Source organism: Oncorhynchus mykiss, chromosome 16 (assembly GCF_013265735.2).
Source record: "Oncorhynchus mykiss isolate Arlee chromosome 16, USDA_OmykA_1.1, whole genome shotgun sequence".
In the NCBI taxonomy this organism is placed as follows: Eukaryota; Metazoa; Chordata; class Actinopteri; order Salmoniformes; family Salmonidae; genus Oncorhynchus; species Oncorhynchus mykiss.
In genome coordinates, this window is record NC_048580.1 from 47,619,204 (window position 1) to 47,642,127 (window position 22,924).

The window sequence follows — 22,924 nt, forward strand, 5'->3', positions numbered from 1 at the left end:
GTTTGGATAGGGGCGGATGGGGTTGGATATGGCTGAATATAGCTGGACAGGGGCAGATGGGTTTGGATATGGGCGGATGGGGTTTGATATGGCTGGATAGGGCTGGATGGGGGGCTGGATGGGTTTGGATAGGGGCGGATGGGGTTGGATATGGCTGGATAGGGGCGGATGGGGTTGGATAGGGGCGGATGGGGTTGGATAGGGGCTGGATGGGTTTGGATATGGCTGGATAGGGGCGGATGGGTTTGGATAGGGGCGGATGGGGTTGGATATGGCTGGATAGGGGCAGATGGGTTTGGATAGGGGCGGATGGGGTTGGATATGGCTGGATAGGGGCAGATGGGTTTGGATAGGGGCGGATGGGTTTGGATATGGCTGGATAGGTGCAGATGGGTTTGGAATAGGGACGGATGGGTTTGGATAGGGGAGGATGGGTTTGGATATGGCTGGATAGGGGCAGATGAGTTTGGATAGGGGCGGATGGGGTTGCATATGGCTAGATAGGGGCTGGATGGGTTTGGATAGGGGCAGATGGGGTTGGATATGGGCAGATGGGTTTTGATAGGGGCTGGATGGGTTTGGATAGGGGCAGATGGGGTTGGATATGGGCAGATGGGTTTTGATAGGGGCTGGATGGGTTTGGATAGGGGCAGATGGGGTTGGATATGGGCAGATGGGTTTTGATAGGGGCTGGATGGGTTTGGATATGTGCAGATGGGGTTGGATTTATTACATTTTTTATTTAACCTTGAGTTAACTAGGCAAGTCAGTTAAGAACAAATTGTTATTTACGATGACGGCCTAGACCGGCCAAACCCGGACGACGCTGGGCCAATTGTGCGCCGCCTATAGGACTCCCAATCAAGGCCGGTTGTGATACGGTTGTCTGTAGCGACGCCTCTAGCACTGAGATGCATTGCCTTAGACTGCTGCGCCACTCAGGAGCCCTAATGGATGGGGTTGGATGGGGCTGGATGGGGCTGGACAAGGCTGGATGGCAGTAGGGTGATTGAGACATACAGTAGATTCTGCCGTGCCAGAGACAGTGCTATCATAGAGGACAATGTGCCTTCTCACCTGTTAAACATGCATGCACAGAAACACTCCTCCTCTCCCCTTCACTCTGACACACTGATGCCTGCACGGCTGTTTGTCATGTCTGCACAAGTGGCCAAGACTGCTGATGTTGCTTTGGACAATAGCTGTAATGGGTTTGTGTGTTGTGGAGTGTGCTGTCTCTGTCTCTGTCAGTGTGTGTGTGTGTGTGTGTGTCTCTTCACTCCCCAGACAATTAGGAGGGACGCAGAATGCAGGAGGGATGAGAAAACAAAGATGGAGGGGAAAGTGGAGAGAGAGAATAGAGGAAGAGAGAGAGAATAGAGGAAAACCGTGGAGAGGGAGAGTGGAGGAAGGTAATTAGAGGATAGAAAATCAGAGAGAGCTGTTTCATACTAATACTGATGGAAGTCTCTCTCTCTATCTCCCTCACAACTATATTCACAGAATCACACACTAAACACATTCGTACTCGCTCTTTCATTGTCACCCCCCGCCTCCACCCTCTCTCTAACAACCACTATTGCTACAATCATCCTTGTGGACAATCTCACACTTCTACAATGAAGCGTACGTCAAGTCTTCCCCCACATGCAAGTGGTGAGGCAAATTGAAGTGCAGACTGGCTATTCTCAAACAGAGTGTCAGAGGGAATGAGAGGGCTCTGCATATCGCCTGCCGAGAGAGCTTTATGGGCCGGGATTGAAAATAATTTCACTGCCAGGATGAATAGCACATTGCTTAGTGGCAGCTCATCACTTTGGGAGGACTGTGTGTGCTGGATATAATGACAGACACAGCCAGACAGACAGACGCAGCCAGACAGACAGACAAACAGCCAGACAAGCGTCTTCTCAGGCTGAAAACCATATAACCCCTCTAAACACTCCTGCCTCCAGCTGTGACTTTGTTTTTGTGGCTCTGCGTGCTGTGGATGGACACTAAGCTTGGCGTGCGTGACTCATGAAATTCGGTACTTTGGTTTATCTGTCTGTGTGATACAGATTAGCTGGTAAAACTCTCTGAGTGAGTCAGTGCTAATGAACGAAACATAAATCCTCACGCCAGACCTCTCTACTGGGGTCTGTTCATTCACTTGTCTGGTTAAATGGAATGTAACATCTCTAACACACACAGTCAACAGGAGACTGGGACTGACTGAATCATCGGATTTGACAAAGAGGAAACTGTTGATATGCTTGGAATTACAGACTTATCAAAATCATGCAATGAAATACACAGCATCCAGTCGCTATCCTTCCTGGTATTGACCATGTATCACAAAGCGTCAGTCCTCGGGTGCAGTTGTGGTCTTTGCGTGCCTTCCTGTCTGTCTGTCCACTTGTTCGTCCATCTGTCTCTCTGTCCTGGCAGGGGACTAAAGGCAGGCTGTAGGCTGGTCACATGACCCCATGTTGTATTGGTGGAGACGGGAGGGAGATGGCGAGCGGCGAGGGAATTACCTCACAGCTCCGTATCTCAAATCTGGGGGATTAAGCTCCATTAAACACGGAGCGCCGCTGAGGTTTTATCTCTGGATTTCACTTCAAGACAGAGCAGAGCGCAGAAACCAGGGAGAAAAGAGAGAGAGAAAGAGAGAGAAATGGCGATGAAACATCTTTCACCATTATCGGACTAATTATACGGGAAAAAAGGGAGGAATGAGAAGAATGCCTCTTGCGTCCTCTCCTTCCTGGCATTGTGGGAAGGAGGGGAGAGTGTGGTCATTATATTCCACTGTGTGCTGTTGTTTAAAGAGCCATCCAGGCCAGGGCTTCAGCCCACTCTGACACTGACTAGTTTTGCTGTTGCTGCTAGGGTAGTACTGCTGTTGCTGCTAGGGTAGTACTGCTGTTGCTGCTAGGGTAGTACTGCTGTTGCTGCTAGGGTAGTACTGCTGTTGCTGCTAGGGTAGTGCTGCTGTTGCTGCTAGGGTAGTACTGCTGTTGCTGCTAGGGTAGTACTGCTGTTGCTGCTAGGGTAGTACTGCTGTTGCTGCTAGGGTAGTTCTGCTGTTGCTGCTAGGGTAGTACTGCTGTTGCTGCTAGGGTAGTACTGCTGTTGCTGCTAGGGTAGTACTGCTGTTGCTGCTAGGGTAGTACTGCTGTTGCTGCTAGGGTACTGCTGCTGTTGCTGCTAGGGTAGTACTGCTGTTGCTGCTAGGGTAGTACTGCTGTTGCTGCTAGGGTAGTACTGCTGTTGCTGCTAGGGTAGTTCTGCTGTTGCTGCTAGGGTAGTACTGCTGTTGCTGCTAGGGTAGTACTGCTGTTGCTGCTAGGGTAGTTCTGCTGTTGCTGCTAGGGTAGTTCTGCTGTTGCTGCTAGAGTAGTTCTGCTGTTGCTGCTAGGGTAGTTCTGCTGTTGCTGCTAGGGTAGTTCTGCTGTTGCTGCTAGGGTAGTACTGCTGTTGCTGCTAGGGTAGTACTGCTGTTGCTGCTAGGGTAGTGCTGCTGTTGCTGCTAGGGTAGTACTGCTGTTGCTGCTAGGGTAGTTCTGCTGTTGCTGCTAGGGTAGTACTGCTGTTGCTGCTAGGGTAGTACTGCTGTTGCTGCTAGGGTAGTACTGCTGTTGCTGCTAGGGTAGTGCTGCTGTTGCTGCTAGGGTAGTGCTGCTGTTGCTGCTAGGGTAGTTCTGCTGTTGCTGCTAGGGTAGTACTGCTGTTGCTGCTAGGGTAGTACTGCTGTTGCTGCTAGGGTAGTACTGCTGTTGCTGCTAGGGTAGTACTGCTGTTGCTGCTAGGGTAGTACTGCTGTTGCTGCTAGGGTAGTACTGCTGTTGCTGCTAGGGTAGTACTGCTGTTGCTGCTAGGGTAGTTCTGCTGTTGCTGCTAGGGTAGTTCTGCTGTTGCTGCTAGGGTAGTTCTGCTGTTGCTGCTAGGGTAGTTCTGCTGTTGCTGCTAGGGTAGTACTGCTGTTGCTGCTAGGGTAGTACTGCTGTTGCTGCTAGGGTAGTGCTGCTGTTGCTGCTAGGGTAGTACTGCTGTTGCTGCTAGGGTAGTTCTGCTGTTGCTGCTAGGGTAGTACTGCTGTTGCTGCTAGGGTAGTACTGCTGTTGCTGCTAGGGTAGTACTGCTGTTGCTGCTAGGGTAGTGCTGCTGTTGCTGCTAGGGTAGTGCTGCTGTTGCTGCTAGGGTAGTTCTGCTGTTGCTGCTAGGGTAGTACTGCTGTTGCTGCTAGGGTAGTACTGCTGTTGCTGCTAGGGTAGTACTGCTGTTGCTGCTAGGGTAGTACTGCTGTTGCTGCTAGGGTAGTTCTGCTGTTGCTGCTAGGGTAGTACTGCTGTTGCTGCTAGGGTAGTACTGCTGGTACAGACGGACCCTGTGAAAACAGCTAGGCCTCTCCCCAGCGCTTCTCACTCACTTAATGGGAAGTGATCACTGCTGTGCCATGCCCGCATGCTGCCCTTGCATTTACTCACACACAGAGAAGAGATTTTAAGATGCTTTCCCTTTAAGGACAGCAGCCATTAAGACATTGCCTCATCATTCTACTAATCCATCTACCCCAGTTTATCAGTGTTTCTGTGCTAGTTGGAAGCCACCAGCACCTCTCTCTCAACTCTGGAACTTGACCTTAAAGGAAAAATCCAGTCAAAAACACTTTTTAAAAATTTGTACACTGTTGATACAGTCCAAAAAAGGTTTTGCATGTCAGCAATCACATTTTCAAGATAAAGGATTTTCATGATGATGTGGCAGGTGACACTTAGCTTCTTGAAAGTCCAATATCTTGAAAACTTGCCTCACAAGTCCTCAACTGGCAGCTTCAATAAATAGTAGCCACAAAACACCAGTCTCAACGTCAACAGTGAAGAGGCGACTCCGGATGCTGGCCTTCTAGGCAGAGTTCCTCTGTCCAGTGTCTGCGTTCTTTTGCCTATCATAATCTTTTCTTTTTATTGGCCAGACTGAAATATGGCTTTTTCTTCGCAACTCTGCCTAGGTCAGCATCCCAGAGTCGCCTCTTCACTGTTGCCAGTTGAGGATGTCTGTTTCTCAAACTAGACACTCTAATGTACTTGTTCTCTTGCTCAGTTGTGCACCGGGGCCTCCCACTCCTCTTTCAATTCTGGTTAGGGCCAGTTTGCAATGTTCTGTGAAGGGAGTATTACACAGCGTTGTACCAGATCTTCAGTTTCTTGGCAATTTCTCGCGTGGAATAGCCTTCATATCTCAGAACAAGAATAGACTGACGAGTTTCAGAAGAAAGTGCTTTGTTTCTGACCATTTTGAGCCTGTAATCGAACCAACAAATGCTGATTCTCCAGATACTCAACTAGTCTAAAGAAGGCCAGTTGTATTGCTTCTTTAATCAGAACAACCGTTTTCAGCTGTGCTAACATAATTGCAAAAGGGTTTTCTAATGAAAGATAGGAAGCTAGTACTTTTTCAAAAGGAGACATTGATTTTTATCCCTTAGATTTTCCATTAGGGTGGCAGGCAGCATTGTGGCGCTGTGACCTCTCTAACTGGTGTTAGTTCAGCGTGACGGTTGGGGCTCTTAGCAACACTGTCACTAATCACAAATTAAATTTGTTATCTTCAAAAGCGGGACTGAGGGTCTTCAGAAGTGAGTGCTAACAACAACTCAGCACAAACTTTTCAGTATTAGTTCTACTTTTGATGATCCTTCATGCTGCAAGCTATTCCAGACTAAGGTGTCTCCTTTTGGAACTGAGGGTTGAACGCTTCCTCATTCGCAGCACCTTCACAACCCTTTTCTTTGCTCAGCTGATGCTGGCTATTCAATAGGGAATTAAAGGGGAAGCACAGTGTCGGCAGGAGAAGCACTGAGACGGTTCAGACAAATTCAGGTCCGTCACACAATCAACATCCAGAAAGTCCCATTGCACACTGTCAGCACAGTAAATATAGCAAGCTATGCCTCTGGCCAGCAAAGCTTGGTAACCAGACCAGCTCAGACCACAACTCAGACAGACAGCAGTCTCAGAGCCTGGGGGCAGAGTAGGAGACGAGGTACACTACCGTTCAAAAGTTTGGGGTCACTTAGAAATGTCCTTGTTTTTGAAAGAAAAGCTCATTTTTTGTCCATTAAAATAACATCAAAATGATCAGAAATACAATGTAGACATTGTGAATGTTGTAAATGACTATCGTAGCTTGAAATGGCAGATTTTTTTATGGAATATCTGCATAGGCGTACAGAGGCCCATTTTCAGCAACCATCACTCCTGTGTTCCAATGGCACATTGTGTTAGCTAATCCAAGTTTATCATTTTAAAAGGCTAATTAATCATTAGGGATTCATTTTTTGACTAAATCTGCTCAGAACATTTCCCAATACTCGTATTTTGTGTCTTAATTATTGTTTCATTGGTCTAGCTTGCCCTCAGCTTTACATGTAATAAGATCAAATATGTCTAAAGTTTGTGGAAAGATATACAGAATAACTCCTGTGTGATCCATGATTAAACGATTGAGTCTATACATTTATGCAAATGTGTAACCAAATAAAAAATAATATTAACTGTCACAATAAATGGTCCAGAAACGGCGTTCCTATAGGCTACAGATATTACACTGCATAACGTCATGTACTATTTCTATATTGTGTTTTTATCATTCCATGTATTCTACTCCATATGCAGTCTGTGTTTCCAGAGAAAGAACAGTCCAGGTTCATAGGCAGTGGAAGCATATAAAGGTATTTCTTTCAGCCCAGGCCCTTTGCCCCAATGTGTAGAAATTAATTGAGTGAAAAAAACCTTCTGTTTAAGGTTGAAGTGGGTTATATGAGGCAGTGTAACAATTGTTTTCTGTTTGCCAGGGGCTATATATCCTTCATTCTGGCTTTCTCTCTCCTCCTCGCTCAGCAGCCCCCCGCCATCTCTATTCCCCCTCGCCATCCATCCACCTTCCAAAGCCTCTCTCCCTCTCTCTTCTCCTTTCCAGACTTTTTTCACCCTCTACCTTCTACTTTTAGGATGTATTTTTATATATCCTAGACAAGCCATTTTTGGTTTCTTTAACCCCCATCTCTTGCAGGATTAGGTTCCATTGGTGTGTATGTACAGACGTGAGTGTGTGTGGTAGTTTGCCTAGGTTTATACTGTGTACATACACTTATAGGGGGCATGTCTGCATGAGGACAACACTTTGAAATGCCTACCATGCTTTTATAGCCACGAGATAGAGAGCAGAATGTTGATGATCTGTGTGCGCATGCTTGTGTTAGCTTTTCTTTTTGTGTGTGTGCACGCGTGTAAGTTTGTGTGTGTGTGTGTGTGTGTGTGTGCATCTGTGTCTGTATGCGTGCATCTGTGTGTGTGTGTGTGTGTGTGTGTGTGTGTGTGTGTGTGCGTGCGTGTGTGTGTGCGAGCATATGTGTGTGTACAATGGGTAATAGGTTTACTGGGTGACAGTGACATAAACAAGGGACCAGTGTGTCTACACACCAGGCAGAACACATTCAGACCCCCCCCCCCCCCCCCCCCCATGGGTTTTACAGAAATGACTCATCTCCTGCACATTTTTGTGTACAATATAAATATATTCACCGTTGCAAAATTCCCTTTCATTTCAGCAAAGCCTCCCTAACCGACAACAAAAGGAGAATCAGGGCTCTATTTTCGGCTGGCTAGTGTCAAACGCACGTTAGTTTGCCATTTCGTCATGTAAAAACTGCCTGGCAGTTTCCAGCCTTAACGGTTCGGCAATTTACATGTCTTATACCAGCTCACTTGGGCTCAGATGGGCGTGGGGGAAATATTTGAGGTGCGTCCTTAAAAACAAGGTCCAAAGTGTTCATTTCAGACAGCGCTGGTAGGGATATTTAAGACAAAGCTGGTTTTAGCGGTAACACAGTTGGTTATGGCATTAATATTGACGGCGGAAACACAGCCTATCCAGCCGTAACACACACTGTCCATATACGCATGGAACAAGAGTAGCCTAATGTGCTTTTGGTGCCTGTATACTTCGCATTTGGAAATATGAAAACAAATATTTTTTTCCCATTTCGCTTTAATTGATTAAAAACTAAGCAATAGCCTCCCGAAGTATAGTCAAGACAGTCAATGAAGGGCTGGGCTTCTGAGACCGCTTGGAAATACATCTTAATCACCAAAGCTTTAATAAAATATCAAGTTTGAGAGGAGTAAAACAGTGATCTGACATTCCCTTTTTACCTATGCATTGTAGGCAGGCCCACGTTCTTTTAGCCATGCAGATCCCATTCTGGACGTGCATAAAACCCCCTCCATGATGTACAGCAGGCTACGTGTTCATGCCCATCATGACACGAGAATGAGAACCTTGGTGAATATCGGTGAAACCTCTATAGATAGTCATCTGTAAGCTGTAAAAATGGCTTGATTTTCCGTTTCATGTGATCAAAATCCAATCCCTCCCTTAGGCCTCTGTGTGTGTGTGTCTGTGTCTGTATGGGTATACAATAACAATGGCTGGTTCAACAGCAGTGTCTGGCTTTTGTATCCTGGTAGTTTTATGATATCATTACATTTTACACTGATTTATTGTTGTTGTTGTTTAAAAAAAAAACGTATTGCTTGTTTTTCGTTCAATTGTATGGTTCTATGGTGACAACGTCCGTGGCAGACTTGCACTGCAACTGCTGGAGATGAGTGGATGCGATCTGATCTGTAAGACAGTTCCAATTACCTTTCTAATCCTTTTTGTTCGACCTTATCAATAATGAATAGAATCTTGCTCATTGACAAGGTTTGGCATGTCCATGCTCAGCCATAATGCAACATACAGTAGGCCTAGACCCCATATCAGTGTGAATGCTATTGAAGTCATGCATTTACTAAGAACAATGTGGACTGCAAATAGTTTCAAATGAATGTATTTAGCAAAGATAGGTCTCCATTTTGTCATTTCGTTTCTGTAAGCCATTGAACAAACTATAACGGACTAACTTTGGAATTGGAGTTGAGTTCACGGCGATACATAAAATACCTTAAATACACAACCTGAAGCAACCACATCTTTCGCCATGGAGCACGTTCTGATTGGCCAGTGAGGGGCATCGCCTGGACACACCCACATCAAAACCCAGCCCTTTCCACGCCAAGGCATGCAAGTGCTTCGATAATTGTTTCGATAATTGTGATCGTGAAAACAGCACACATGTAGATTTGCTTCAGGTTTATTTAAATAGAGCCGTCAAAGTGAAATGATGAGGGAAATAAAGGGACAGGGCAAAAAAGAAAAGCAATGGGAACAAAATGGAGGACCAGTGTAAAGAACAAGGTTAACTCAGGCATGGTGAAGCGTCATGGAACGAGAGACAAACAGAAGAAAATACTGAAGAGAAAAGCAACGTAGAGAAGAGAGGGAACAGAATTGCCATGTGCGTGTGAATGAATGGAGAACATTCTCGCTCCCTAACGGTTTCCCCTGTTGCCCGGAGCATAAGGGTTTAACCTGTTTTCTCTGTTAAACTCCTCTTAAGTCACTCTTTCATGTTAAATATCAATCCTCTCTATATATCCCTGTCAGTATAAACAGTGTCTCTCAGCACGCCACACACTATAGATGTTGATATAAACACTTTAACAGTCTCTTTGAACTCTCCAGCGCAGCTCATTACCAATGCTTTGAAGGCTGGATGTGGGAACATTGGTACGGTTTGATTTTGCAGTTATTAAACATGCAGCAGCAGCAACTTGGTTCTAAACTTCCTCTACACCCAGAGTTGATAATACATGAAGTTGTGTACACCACCTCCTCGGCAGCAGAGACACAGTAAACAAGCAGAAAAATATCAGAGGTTGAAATGAACATAAGCCACACGTGTGAAAGTTACATTTACAGCCTGTACTGTATATGGATGGAGGACAATTTAGGAACTCATCGCGACGCTAATGTCAATGTGCAAAGATGTCTGCAGACGGAGAGAGAAAAGCAAGGTGCTTTGAAATGTGGGCCCATCCCATGTAGACGGGTGTACTGTATACTGTACAGTACTGAACATCCATCTATAAAGGAGATAACACAGTGATTCCACTTTCAACCCCTTGGCGCCCTGGTAGTATCCTAACACCAACAGAGGGCTGTGCTCCCTCTCTGCCCCCCCCCCCCCCCCCCCCCCCCCTCAGGCAGATAAAAGGAAGCAAATCATATCAAATGTTATTCGTCACATGCTTCGTAATCAACAGGTGTAGACTAACAGTGAAATGCTTACTTACGGGCCCTTCCCAACGGTGAAACAAGTTTTCGAAGCCAGCGGGAGGACAGAGACGGGGAGACGAGAGAAGAGGAGAGAGACGGGGAGACAAGAGAAGAGGAGAGAGACTGGGAGACGAGAGAAGAGGAGAGAGACAGGGAGACGAGAGAAGAGGAGAGACACAGGGAGACGAGAGAAGAGGAGAGAGACGGGGAGAGAAGAGGAGAGAGACGGGGAGACAAGAGAAGAGGAGAGAGACTGGGAGACGAGAGAAGAGGAGAGAGACAGGGAGACGAGAGAAGAGGAGAGAGACGGGGAGACGAGAGAAGAGGAGAGAGACGGGGAGACGAGAGAAGAGGAGAGAGACGGGGAGACGAGAGAAGAGGAGAGAGCCTGACTCAGCTAGCACTACAGGGTCTGAGGAAATAGCCTTTCTACAGAGAACTGCTTCTTCCACGGGAACAGCTTTCTAGGAGGGGAGAGAGTATTACAGCTGCCTCTTCAGAGAGAAGGGGGGATTTAGCAATATACTATTTCCCAAAGAGCGATCCAAGACATTTCACTCAGCCTATATCATGTATTTTACAGGTTCCTAGAAATAGAATGTCATTCCGTACAACAGTTCAACATACCCTCTTTGACCCTGTGGTCAAGAAGAAAGACAACCTGCTACCCTGCTGTGACTGTGATGAATCCAGAGTCCTCATGTAGATCATTATAAAGAGATTCTGGTGAAGAGGAGAGAAACCGGCACTCGCTCCCTGAGGTGAGGGAGTTGAGGGTGAGAGACACTTGAGAGTCGGTCTAAAGCTGTGTCCTTAGAGTATCCACTTTGAACTGGTTCCTTTCAGGTCTGTGGGCTGTGCAGACAGAATATTCCTCTGATTCATCCTCATTACAGCCCATTCTGACAAAATTAGTTGTAGGTCAAAAAGTTCTCCAACTGGAAACAGAATAACAGATGCGAAACAGTTGGCAGATTTACCCACTGCTACAATGTCATATCTCCTAACTCGACTTTAGTAAATCATCAGAATTGACATGACACAGAAATGATGTAGCGTTGCCACACGTTAGTGGGCTCTTGCTCTGTATTGTACAGTACAGTCTGAATGCACTTCTCTGTTGTGTCAGAGAGAGGGCAGTGAGGCCTTAGTAGTGAAAGTCAGTCATTACCATTAGGCCCAAGTCTTGTGCTGCTCCGGCCTCTGTCTCTCTCTCTGGCTCACTGGAGTGTACTGTAGCAGAGCAGAGGAGAGATCATACGCTAGGCAGCCACTGACTGTGTCACGCAAAGCCTACTGTAGACTAGCATAGCCCCCCCTCCAACAGCCTCTGTTTTCCCCTACGCGCCCGCCTCCATCATCTTTGCATATCTTGGGGTGATGCTTCTCTCGGTGTGTGTGTGTCTGTCCCAGGGGAGCTGTATCAAACGCAGGACGAGTTCAGTTGCTTTAGTGCAGCTCCAGCGATCACGGAGATAATGACTGGCACACGGAGCGAGGCAGTGGGGGCTCACGCACAGTCCCGTTACATTTCAAAAAGCCCTTGCTGCCTCTCTCTCTCTCTTCGTCATCCCCACACGAGTCAGTATGGTGCTCAGATGGGCCACCCAATGCTACAAGCCATCTCCCCCTCCCCCACATTAGTTATTCACTCTCCGTTCTCTCTCCCGCTTATTGATTCATTTGTATTTGTTTTAACACAGTGAGCTCAGAGACCTTAATGCATCACCGCAGGGTATTTCTGTCCATCATATTATCTACACTCTTCATCTCCATGCTCCATGAATCACAGCTCATCTCCTGGGCCATGTTTATGTGCCTCCTCACACAGACCCAGGAGAAAAGAATGGTGTAGATGTGTGTGCGTGTTTGTGTGTGAGTGTGTGTGTGTGTAATCAAGCCAATACAAAAATGCAAAATCAAGTCAAAGTCTTCAGCTTGATCGACACATTAAGGTCTTCTCCAGTCGTCGGATGTTTCTCCCTCCCTCCCTCCCTCCCTCCCTCCCTCCCTTCCTCCCTCCCGTCACAATAAAGAGGGATCCCTGTGGAGCTCCTCAGCATGACAACTTGGTGACGGGGGGGGGCAACAAGTGGCAAATTAAATCAAGGGGAAAGTGGTGATAATACACAGCTTTTGACAGGCTCTTATACATTCAACAGCCACTTCCTCTACACCCTCCTCCTAAAATTAGCCCCAAATCCTGCTGTGGGATTTAAGTGGTGATAGCAAGGTCGGCATGAAAGGCTTACATGCTACTGAGTAGTTCAGTGATCATGACGAAGTAAGAGCAGAAAACTAATTCCACTCAGCTTAAAGAGAAAACCATGGGTGAGCTGGACACGTGAATCCACTGTGAATACTGGCAGGAAACACTAACGTGGGAACCCGCTGGTTCAGCCTATAGTAAACACAAACACATTATGATTCAGTCTATAGTAGCACAGCCATGACACATGGTGTCACGGGCGTCGTCGTGGAAATGACCGGACCAAAGCGCTGCGTGATGAGCGTACATTTCTTTTATTTTTAATGAATGTCACCAACAAAACAAGGAAATGACCGCACCGCTTAACTTGGGCAACAATGCCACTAACATAGTCAAATACCCACAAATGCGAAAGGAAAAAAGGCTGCCTAAGTATGATTCCCAATCAGAGACAACGATAGACAGCTGCCTCTTATTGAGAACCACACCCGGCCAAACACAAAGAAATAGAAAACATAGAAAGAAAGAAACTAGAATGCCCACCCTAGTCACACCCTGGCCTAACCAAAAATAGAGAATAAAAGCCTCTCTATGGCCAGGGCGTGACACATGGTGCTTTGTTCTGTAGTACACGGTGGAACAGTATCATTCAATGTGACTGTGTAGTTTAGTGCTATGGCTAAATACATATGTATTACCTTATCAGTGTGTTAATATACACATTAAATACATATAGTGTTGTACCATGAGGTATAATTGAATTCTGTTGTCTTGACAATCATACATTACTGGCTGTGAATTTGTTGTAAGCAGTTCTATTCCTCTGTTTCTGCATAGGTAGGTCCATCTTATTACGTTATCCAGGTGAATAAAGGAATACGAACCTGAATGAAATAGGACAACGGTCTATTTCCTGTGCTTTCAGTGACAGAACAGCTTCAATGACTACCTTCCTTTACCCTAGCAGGAAGTTAGGAGTTATAGCCATGGTAACGGGCCTTTAAAGATCACAAACAGATTGTTTTTATCTCTAACACATTCAGGTAATTCAAAAGGGAAACGGAGGCAGGCTACAGCGTGAGCAGCGCCCAGAGTCAAATAACAAATTCTACGAATCACAAAGCAGACCCACCAAGGGAAGAGAGGAGACAATAGAGTTCATCGATTTACTGTCTTGACAAAACCCACCGTTGTTTAAAAGGCCTGCCTCGTCTATAAGTTGAAATCAAACATTTTAAAAATAGGGAGGAAACATCTCTGCCTCTGGTGGTGTTGGTGACCTACAGGTTGTCAGTTATCTGGTCCCAATGTCACACCTGAGTTGGAGTAAGGGAGAGTGATGTCATGCGAGAGAGAGAGAGAGAGACCAGTTTGTTTTGTCCTCTCTCCACATCTGGCCCTGCAATCTAGTGATATCAGACTGCCACGCAACACACACTACACTGTCTGCAACCCAGTTGCCGTCTCTTCGACCTCAACTATCTTCTCCTTAACATACACACAGAGATCTAAAACCAACAACACTCTCGAGTCTCTTGCAAATACAAGTCTCCTTTGCGTTGGTAGAATACCAAACAAACATTGGATTCTTCTCACCTTGACAGAAACGAAGAAGGCCCTCAGTGACTAAATTGCAAACGAACATAAACAACACAGAACAAAGCCATAGTATCGTCTCTGGACAACATAACTCCTCTTTGTGTTGGTAGAATATCAAATTAACATTGGAATCGTCTCACCTAAGTGATTTTAATTTCTATCTAAAAAAAAAAACAGCACAAAGCCCAAAGCATTGAGTCTACTCTAGACCCTCAAGGTCATGTGATATGGGAGACAGTGCAGACAATGTGGTGCGGTGTGGAGCCTAGCATCTATCTTCATGCAACGCTCCCTGCATCCAGCCCAGTCCAGGGTCCACTCCATTACAGCATTAGCCGCTAACATTTTGACATTTGGCTCCATTATTATCAATGAGCAGAGGGGATTGAGCCACCGACATGCTGCATTAGCTTCCTTCATTTCACAGTTGCACGGCTGAAATCCCGCATTAAGACATATCCAACATGGACTGACATGTTAGGAGGAGTGATGAGCAGGCCACTGTTTAGGGGGTTGGAGGGGGGAATGGAAGGATATTGGCATTGAGTTCCAAGAGTGTTGGAGCTTTTGCCTTCTGTGCTCCTAAACAAGAAAGCTTATTCTATTTGGTTTAATTAGCCTGTGGTAATGAAATTAGTCAGAGGCACAGCCACCTTCACTTAATAGAAATTGATCTGTGTTTGGGGGAGTTTATTAAAGCTCAGGAATAATGGGAAGAGGGGATGGAGGGGGGGGGGGGGGGGGGGGGGGTCCACATTAGAAGCTAATCATGACGGGAGGTGGGTGGGTGACGGTTTGAATCTGACCAGGTCTAGGATCAATCGGAGTGTGTCAGTGTTGATCTGTCCATGGCTAGCTGAACCAGAACAGAGGTTCTCTGCTATTACACAAGGAGAAGCCAGGGATTCTAGTGCTACGTAGTCTATGCTCAACCTGTGAGTAGAACGCTCAATGACATCATACTAGATGATCTATTAAAACAACCTACACCTCAGGTTGATGTCTGGCCAACAGTCATGGGAAATGGCACTTGGATCCTTTTTCCACGGCAGGGTTTTACACCAGTGCTTGACCTTAAGACATGTTGTGTTTCCACTTGTGAGTCTGAAGCCCAAAACAGTCTTGGGACATACCGTTTTTGGGGGAAGCATAGGGGAGTTAAGCTGAGCAGCAGAACAAGTAGGAGAGAAGGAGTGGTGAGCTAATCACAGACCGACAACTCTCCTCTCCTCAGGTCCCCAAGCCAGATGCATTCTGGGTAGATTAGGAGAGGGGCAGGGTGGTTGCTCATTTATCTAGCCGTCTGGCCAGCTCACCTGGAGTGATGGGGGAGACGTCAGAGAGGCAGGCTGCTATTTCACGGCCTGTTAAGCACTAATGCCGCAACACGCCCTGTGCTCCAATTCTAGGGAACGGGGAGCATTACCGTCCGGTTCTCAAGGTTCTGTCCGTCTGGACTGTAGGCTTGGAGGGGGAGAGGGGAGTAGATGAGATAGGAAGAAAATGTGAGGGAGGGATCAAGAGAGAGAGATTAATCGGGAGAGAGAGGTAGAGAGAGTGGGATGGCCCAGAGAGTGAAAGAGAGAGGAAGGAAGAGGGAGAGAGAGAGAGGTGGGGAGAGAGGGGAGCCTGCTGAGACAATGGTCTGGAGCAGACAGGACAGTAGCAGGGCACGCGCTGACATCCACTCCCGCTACGCACTGCTGCCTCTTACAGGCTCCTGAAGGCCCCTCACTCCCAGCCACACTGCCTCCTTGCCTTCCTTCTCTTCTCCTCACTGCTGCCTCTTACAGGCTCCTGAAGGCCCCTCACTCCCAGCCCCTCTGCCTCCTTGCCTCCTTCTCTTCTCCTCACTGGAGCCACTGAGCACCACTAGCCTGAACCACCCACAACACTTGTGTTCTCTGTTTGCTAACTCGGGCCTGTGTAACAACCACACAGCTTCTAATAGGTCCTGGCTGGCTGGAGAGAGCAGAGCATTTATACTTAACGGAGCCGTGTGAGAAGGCTGCTTATGTAGAGGCTGAAGACTCTAGAGGACATTGTGTGTGTGTGTGTGTGTGTGTGTACGTTTGTGTTCATCTAGACTGGTTTTACCCTGTCATTCCCCTCTGCCTATCTGGGCACTACTGTTATCCCAATAAGGTTCAATGGTCTGAATGTAGAAGTGAACTTATACAGCTAGCTGTTATTTGTGCCTTATTATATAGATTTCATTTTACTGGAGTTCATCTTTAGTGAACTATAGGAAAAATACATTCAGTGTGTGTGGTGTTTAAATAGCGAATCTAACCAGCCGGTCCCTACACGGCAGGCTCTCCTGGAGAGAGTCCCCCTGGCTTGACTGTACTGTGTGTGTGCTCTTCCCTGCCTATACTGTACTGTGGTGTACTGTGGTGTACCAGTGCTGAAGGCTAAGGGCAGGACATTTACTTGTGTTTACAGTAAACAAAGCTGAAGATGACTGATGGGTCACAGATACTGTCCTGTCCTGACTTGGGTTGTAGAGCAACTGATGGATCACCCATCCTCTATGTCTGTTAGGAACTGCACAGGGGGGTGGCTGCACACACACACACACGCACCCAAACACACATGCACCCAAACGCACACGCACCCAAACACACACACACACATGCACACACACACACGCGCGCACACACACACACACACGCACACACACACGAACGCACACACACGCACACACACATACGCGCACCCAAACACACACGCACGCAAACACACACACACACACCCAAACACACACATGCACACACAAACACACACGCACCCAAAAACACACACATGCACCCAAACGCACACACACCCAAACACACACACACACGAACCCAAACACACACACACACGCAAACACACACACACACACCCAAACACTAGCACACCCAAACACACACACCCAAGCACCCAAACACACACACGCACCCAAACACACGCACGCACACACACACAACACACACACACAGTGACACCATGACTCAGGTCAAATATGCTTGTGAGATACACATGGTGTCTGTACATATTGAAATGGTGTGGCAGCAGTGTTCCCTGTGGTTCTACAGGTCCTGAATCAGTCTCTAGCTGATCTCTTCTGAATCAGTCTCTAGCTGATCTCTCCTGAATCAGTCTCTAGCTGATCTCTTCTGAATCAGTCTCTAGCTGATCTCTTCTGAATCAGTCTCTAGCTGATCTCTTCTGAATCAGTCTCTAGCTGATCTCTTCTGAATCAGTCTTTAGCTGATCTCGTCTGAATCAGTCTCTAGCTGATCTCGTCTGAATCAGTCTCTAGCTGATCTCGTCTGAATCAGTCTCTAGCTGATCTCGTCTGAATCAGTCTCTAGCTGATCTCTCCTGAATCAGTCTCTAGCTGATCTCTCCTGAATCAGTCTCTAGCTGATCTCTCCTGAATCCGTCTCTAGCTGATCTCTCCTGAATAAGTCTCTAGCTGATCTCTCCTGAATCCGTCTCTAGCTGATCTCTCCTGAATCCGTCTCTAGCTGATCTCTCCTGAATCAGTCTCTAGCTGATCTCGTCTGACTCAGTCTCTAGCTGATCTCGTCTGACTCAGTCTCTAGCTGATCTTGTCTGAATCAGTCTCTAGCTGATCTCTCCTGAATCAGTCTCTAGCTGATCTCTCCTGAATCCGTCTCTAGCTGATCTCTCCTGAATCAGTCTCTAGCTGATCTCTTCTGAATCAGTCTCTAGCTGATCTCTTCTGAATCGGTCTGCCACAGCATTTAGCTTTTAGGTGTCAGAGGAGTAGTGTCCTCTGCTGGCTCTTCTCTGCCATCTCACACATGGCAGCAGTGTAAACAGTCACATGGCAGCAGTGTAAACAGTCACATGGCAGCAGTGTAAACAGTCACATGGCAGCAGTGTGAACAGTCACATGGCAGCAGTGTGAACAGTCACATGGCAGCAGTGTGAACAGTCACATGGCAGCAGTGTGAACAGTCACATGGCAGCAGTGTGAACAGTCACATGGCAGCAGTGTGAACAGTCACATGGCAGCAGTGTGAACAGTCACATGGCAGCAGTGTGAACAGTCACATGGCAGCAGTGTGAACAAGTGGGCCTCCAGAAAGAGAGGTGTGTCTGGGAGTCACAGCTGTGTTATCTGCATAATGCAGCCTCCATCTGGAGTGTAAAACAAATCACATTTTATTTGTCACATGTGCAGAATAGAACTGGTGTAGACTTAAACGTGACAGGCTTGTTTATGAGCCCTTCTCAATGATACAGAGAACAAAAAAATTCAACAATAGTAACACAAGATGAGTAAAATAGTCATGAAGGGAGGGATATACAAGGAGTACCAGTACCAGATCAATATGCAGAGGTACAAGGTATTTGAGGTAGATATGTACATGAAGGCAGGGTAAAGTAACTAGGTATCAGGATAGATAATAATAAGGTATTTGAGGTAGATATGTACATGAAAGCAGGGTAAAGTAACTAGGTATCAGGATAGATAATAATAAGGTATTTGAGGTAGATATGTACATGAAAGCAGGGTAAAGTAACTAGGTATCAGGATAGATAATAATAAGGTATTTGAGGTAGATATGTGCATGAAAGCAGGGTAAAGTGACTAGACATCAGGATAGATAATAATAAGGTATTTGAGGTAGATATGTACATGAAAGCAGGGTAAAGTAACTAGGTATCAGGATAGATAATAATAAGGTATTTGAGGTAGATATGTACATGAAAGCAGGGTAAAGTGACTAGACATCAGGATAGATAATAATAAGGTATTTGAGGTAGATATGTACATGAAAGCAGGGTAAAGTGACTAGACATCAGGATAGATAATAATAAGGTATTTGAGGTAGATATGTACATGAAAGCAGGGTAAAGTGACTAGGTATCAGGATAGATAATAATAAGGTATTTGAAGTAGATATGTACATGAAGGCAGGGTAAAGTGACTAGACATCAGGATAGATAATAATAAGGTATTTGAGGTAGATATGTACATGAAGGCAGGGTAAAGTGACTAGGTATCAGGATAGATAATAATAAGGTATTTGAGGTAGATATGCACATGAAGGCAGGGTAATGTGACTAGGTATCAGGATAGATAATAATAAGGTATTTGAGGTAGATATGTACATGAAGGCAGGGTAAAGTAACTAGGTATCAGGATAGATAATAATAAGGTATTTGAGGTAGATATGTACATGAAAGCAGGGTAAAGTGACTAGACATCAGGATAGATAATAATAAGGTATTTGAGGTAGATATGTACATGAAAGCAGGGTAAAGTGACTAGGTATCAGGATAGATAATAATAAGGTATTTGAGGTAGATATATACATGAAAGCAGGGTAAAGTGACTAGGTATCAGGATAGATAATAATAAGGTATTTGAGGTAGATATGTACATGAAAGCAGGGTAATGTGACTAGGTATCAGGATAGATAATAATAAGGTATTTGAGGTAGATATGTACATGAAGGCAGGGTAAAGTGACTAGGTATCAGGATAGATAATAATAAGGTATTTGAGGTAGATATGCACATGAAGGCAGGGTAATGTGACTAGGTATCAGGATAGATAATAATAAGGTATTTGAGGTAGATATGTACATGAAGGCAGGGTAAAGTGACTAGACATCAGGATAGATAATAATAAGGTATTTGAGGTAGATATGTGCATGAAAGCAGGGTAAAGTGACTAGACATCAGGATAGATAATAATAAGGTATTTGAGGTAGATATGTACATGAAAGCAGGGTAAAGTAACTAGGTATCAGGATAGATAATAATAAGGTATTTGAGGTAGATATGTACATGAAAGCAGGGTAAAGTGACTAGTCATCAGGATAGATAATAATAAGGTATTTGAGGTAGATATGTACATGAAAGCAGGGTAAAGTAACTAGGTATCAGGATAGATAATAATAAGGTATTTGAGGTAGATATGTACATGAAAGCAGGGTAAAGTAACTAGGTATCAGGATAGATAATAATAAGGTATTTGAGGTAGATATGTACATGAAAGCAGGGTAAAGTAACTAGGTATCAGGATAGATAATAATAAGGTATTTGAGGTAGATATGTAAATGAAAGCAGGGTAAAGTAACTAGGTATCAGGATAGATAATAATAAGGTAAAATAAAGAACAGAGTAGCAGCAACATATGATGAGTGTAAAAAAGAGTGTGTGAATGTGTGTGTACGTTTGTGTGTGTTTGTGTCGGTACGTGTGTGTGTTTGTGTGTGTGTGTATGCGTCTGTGCTGTCGGTACGCGAGTGTGTGTTGTGTGTGTGTGTGTTTGTGTTGTCGGTATACGTGGGTGTGTTATGTGTGTGTGCATATGCGTATGTAGTGTATGAGAATGTCTATGGGTTTTGTGTGAGAGTGTCAGTGTGTGTGTGAGTGTGTGTATATAGTGTGTGTATACACACGCTCTTTCCATGACACAGACTGACCAGGTGAATCTAGGTGAAAGCTACGATCCCTTATTGAGGTCACTTGTTAAATCCACTTTAATCAGTGTAGATGAAGGGGAGGAGACAGGTTAAAGACATGGCTTGTGTATGTGTGCCATTCGTTTCCCCATGATTCATCTCCTTTAGTCAAAGCCCAAAAGGAGGAGTATGATCATGGAGCCCCGGTGGCTTCAAAGCCTCTTATTTGTCAAGACATAGCGTCACCTATCCAGGGTTTATATACGACATTGGTTCAGTCCCAGAGTCCCCAGCTTGGAGAGGACCATGGTGTTGAACGCTGAGCTGTAGTCTATCAACAGCATTGTCACATTGTCCAGCTGGGAGAGGGCAGTGTGAAGTGCAATTGAGATTGCATCGTCTGTGGATCAATTGGGGCGGTGTGCGAATGGGAGTGTGTCCAGGGTGCCTGGGAGGACGGTTTTGATGTGTGTTATGACCATCCTTTCAAAGCACTTCATAATTACAGATGCTACATTTAGGCAGGTTACCTTAGAGTTCTTGGGAACAGGGACATCGGTGGTTAGGTTGAAACATGTTGGGACAGACTGGGACAAGGACAGATTGATAATGTCTGTGAAGACACCTGCCAGCTGGTCTGCGCATGCTTTGAGAACGTGCCCTGGTATTCTGTCTGACCCGGTGGCCTTGTGATTGTTAACCTGTTTACACATTTTACTCACATTGCCCAGGGAGAGCGAGATTACACGGTCATCCGGAACAACAGGGACTTTCAGGTAAGACTCAGGTACTTCAGGTAAGTGTTGTATTCCTCGAATCGAGCATAAAAGGCATTTAGATCATTTGGGAGTTCTGCATCACTGGGCATCTCACGGCTGGGTTTCCCTTTGTTATCATCTGCAAGCCCTGCCACATACGACGCATATCAGAGCCGGTGTAATAGGATTCCACCTTCCTCCTATATTGTCCTTTTACATGTGTGATGTCTCGAAGGAGGTCCTAGCGGGCTTTCTGTATGCGTCCATGTCCGTGTCCCGTTTCTTGTAAGCGGTAGTTCAGCCTTTAGCAGAGCGTGGACATTGGCTGTAATCCATGGTCTATCCAAGGCATATATACCAAAACAGCATATTTCACTTCATATGTTTGCCATGGAAGTATTTGGCTTCAGCTCACAAATAACCAAAATGATATCTTGACATGTAGGCTTAGCACTTTCACAAATAGTGACATTAATTAATACAACTGTCAGACATTATGGAAGAACCAAATGGTTTTAGCAAGCATGTCCAGAACAAGTTATCAGAGAGTGGCACGTCCAGGCACAGACAACATTGAGCTATTTCCCCTGAGCGACCGTCCTGTAGAGCAGAACAAACACAGAGCTGGAACCCTATGTGGACAGTCTGGGGTTTGTCTCTGTCACACACGGCACCCGCCACTCCCTGAGGTATGTGTGTGAGTGTGTGCTTATGTGTAGATGGACACACCCATCCCTGACACCCCTACCCATCCACACTCCTGTGCCTCTGGCACCATTGCCTAGGGCTAAGCCTGCAAGTGAAACAAAACCAGAATTTTCCCCCAGCCCTATAAAAAAGGAAGGGAGGGGAGTGAAGCAGGCCCTAGAGGCCTGAGAGAAGCTCCTTTTCATGTGTGTCACCGCTGATAAATCAACCATGGTGCCAGCACTGCACCGCTAACCCAGGCTGGCCCGGCGTGAACCCGGTTGAGACTGGGCCTGTGTGGTGCCTGCTGGTTAGGGGGCATAGAGGGGAGTGAGGATAGGGGCAGAATGCGGAGTTGGGCTCAGCATGGTGTGTACTAGCTAGTGAGGGAGGAGAGAAGATTAATGTAGGCTCTGGAGAGCGAAGTCAACATCCTGCACCTTAATAAGGTACAAACAATCGGTTCCTCTCCGCTGCCTTCCCAGGGAACAACTATTGTTGTGCTGCATGTTTCCCTGCTCTGCGTGGCTCCTGGGAGATAGCAGGGCTAGGACCCAACTTCAGCATGTAGCTTGGCTGTCTCTCCCTTACAGCCAGGGGAGGACAACTCAGTGTCGTGTCCAGGTCAGACCAGGTCCCATACTTCCCTCCCTCCTCCCTCGCTCCTCGTTCCTTACCTCCACTCCCTGGACTTTGAGCTTCATGTGATCCTCCCGCGTGGTCTTCCCATCTTTCCTCTTCTTCCAACAGTAGCCATCCTTTCTGTACTTCACCTTCTTCCTGTTGTACAAGATCATCGACCCATTCTGTGGCCTGGATCAGAGAGAGAGAGAGAGAGAGAGAGAGAGAGAGAGAGAGAGAGAGAGAGAGAGAGAGAGAGAGAGAGAGAGAGAGAATTTTAATTCAAAGCCACTGCTGTGGGACTCATTTTAGAGATGTACAAAGTCTCGACACAAGTCTACTGCCAGGCAGAAATGCACCAGTGACTTTAGATGACAAGACTTCTTTATGATGTTTTTCTGCATTCCT

General features: G+C 46.0%; 1 protein-coding gene across 8 annotated transcripts in view; it reads right to left on the reverse strand.

Moving 5' to 3' along the window:
- The window catches only part of LOC110492148 (calmodulin-binding transcription activator 1), a 499,040-nt gene that overhangs the window by 209,969 nt on the left and 266,147 nt on the right, over window positions 1-22,924 (reverse strand). For all 8 annotated transcript variants that reach the window (XM_036947094.1, XM_036947088.1, XM_036947092.1 and 5 more), the window contains one exon: window positions 22,573-22,708. In XM_036947094.1, coding sequence (XP_036802989.1) covers window positions 22,573-22,708 — 136 coding nt within the window. The remainder of the gene's footprint in view (window positions 1-22,572; window positions 22,709-22,924) is intronic.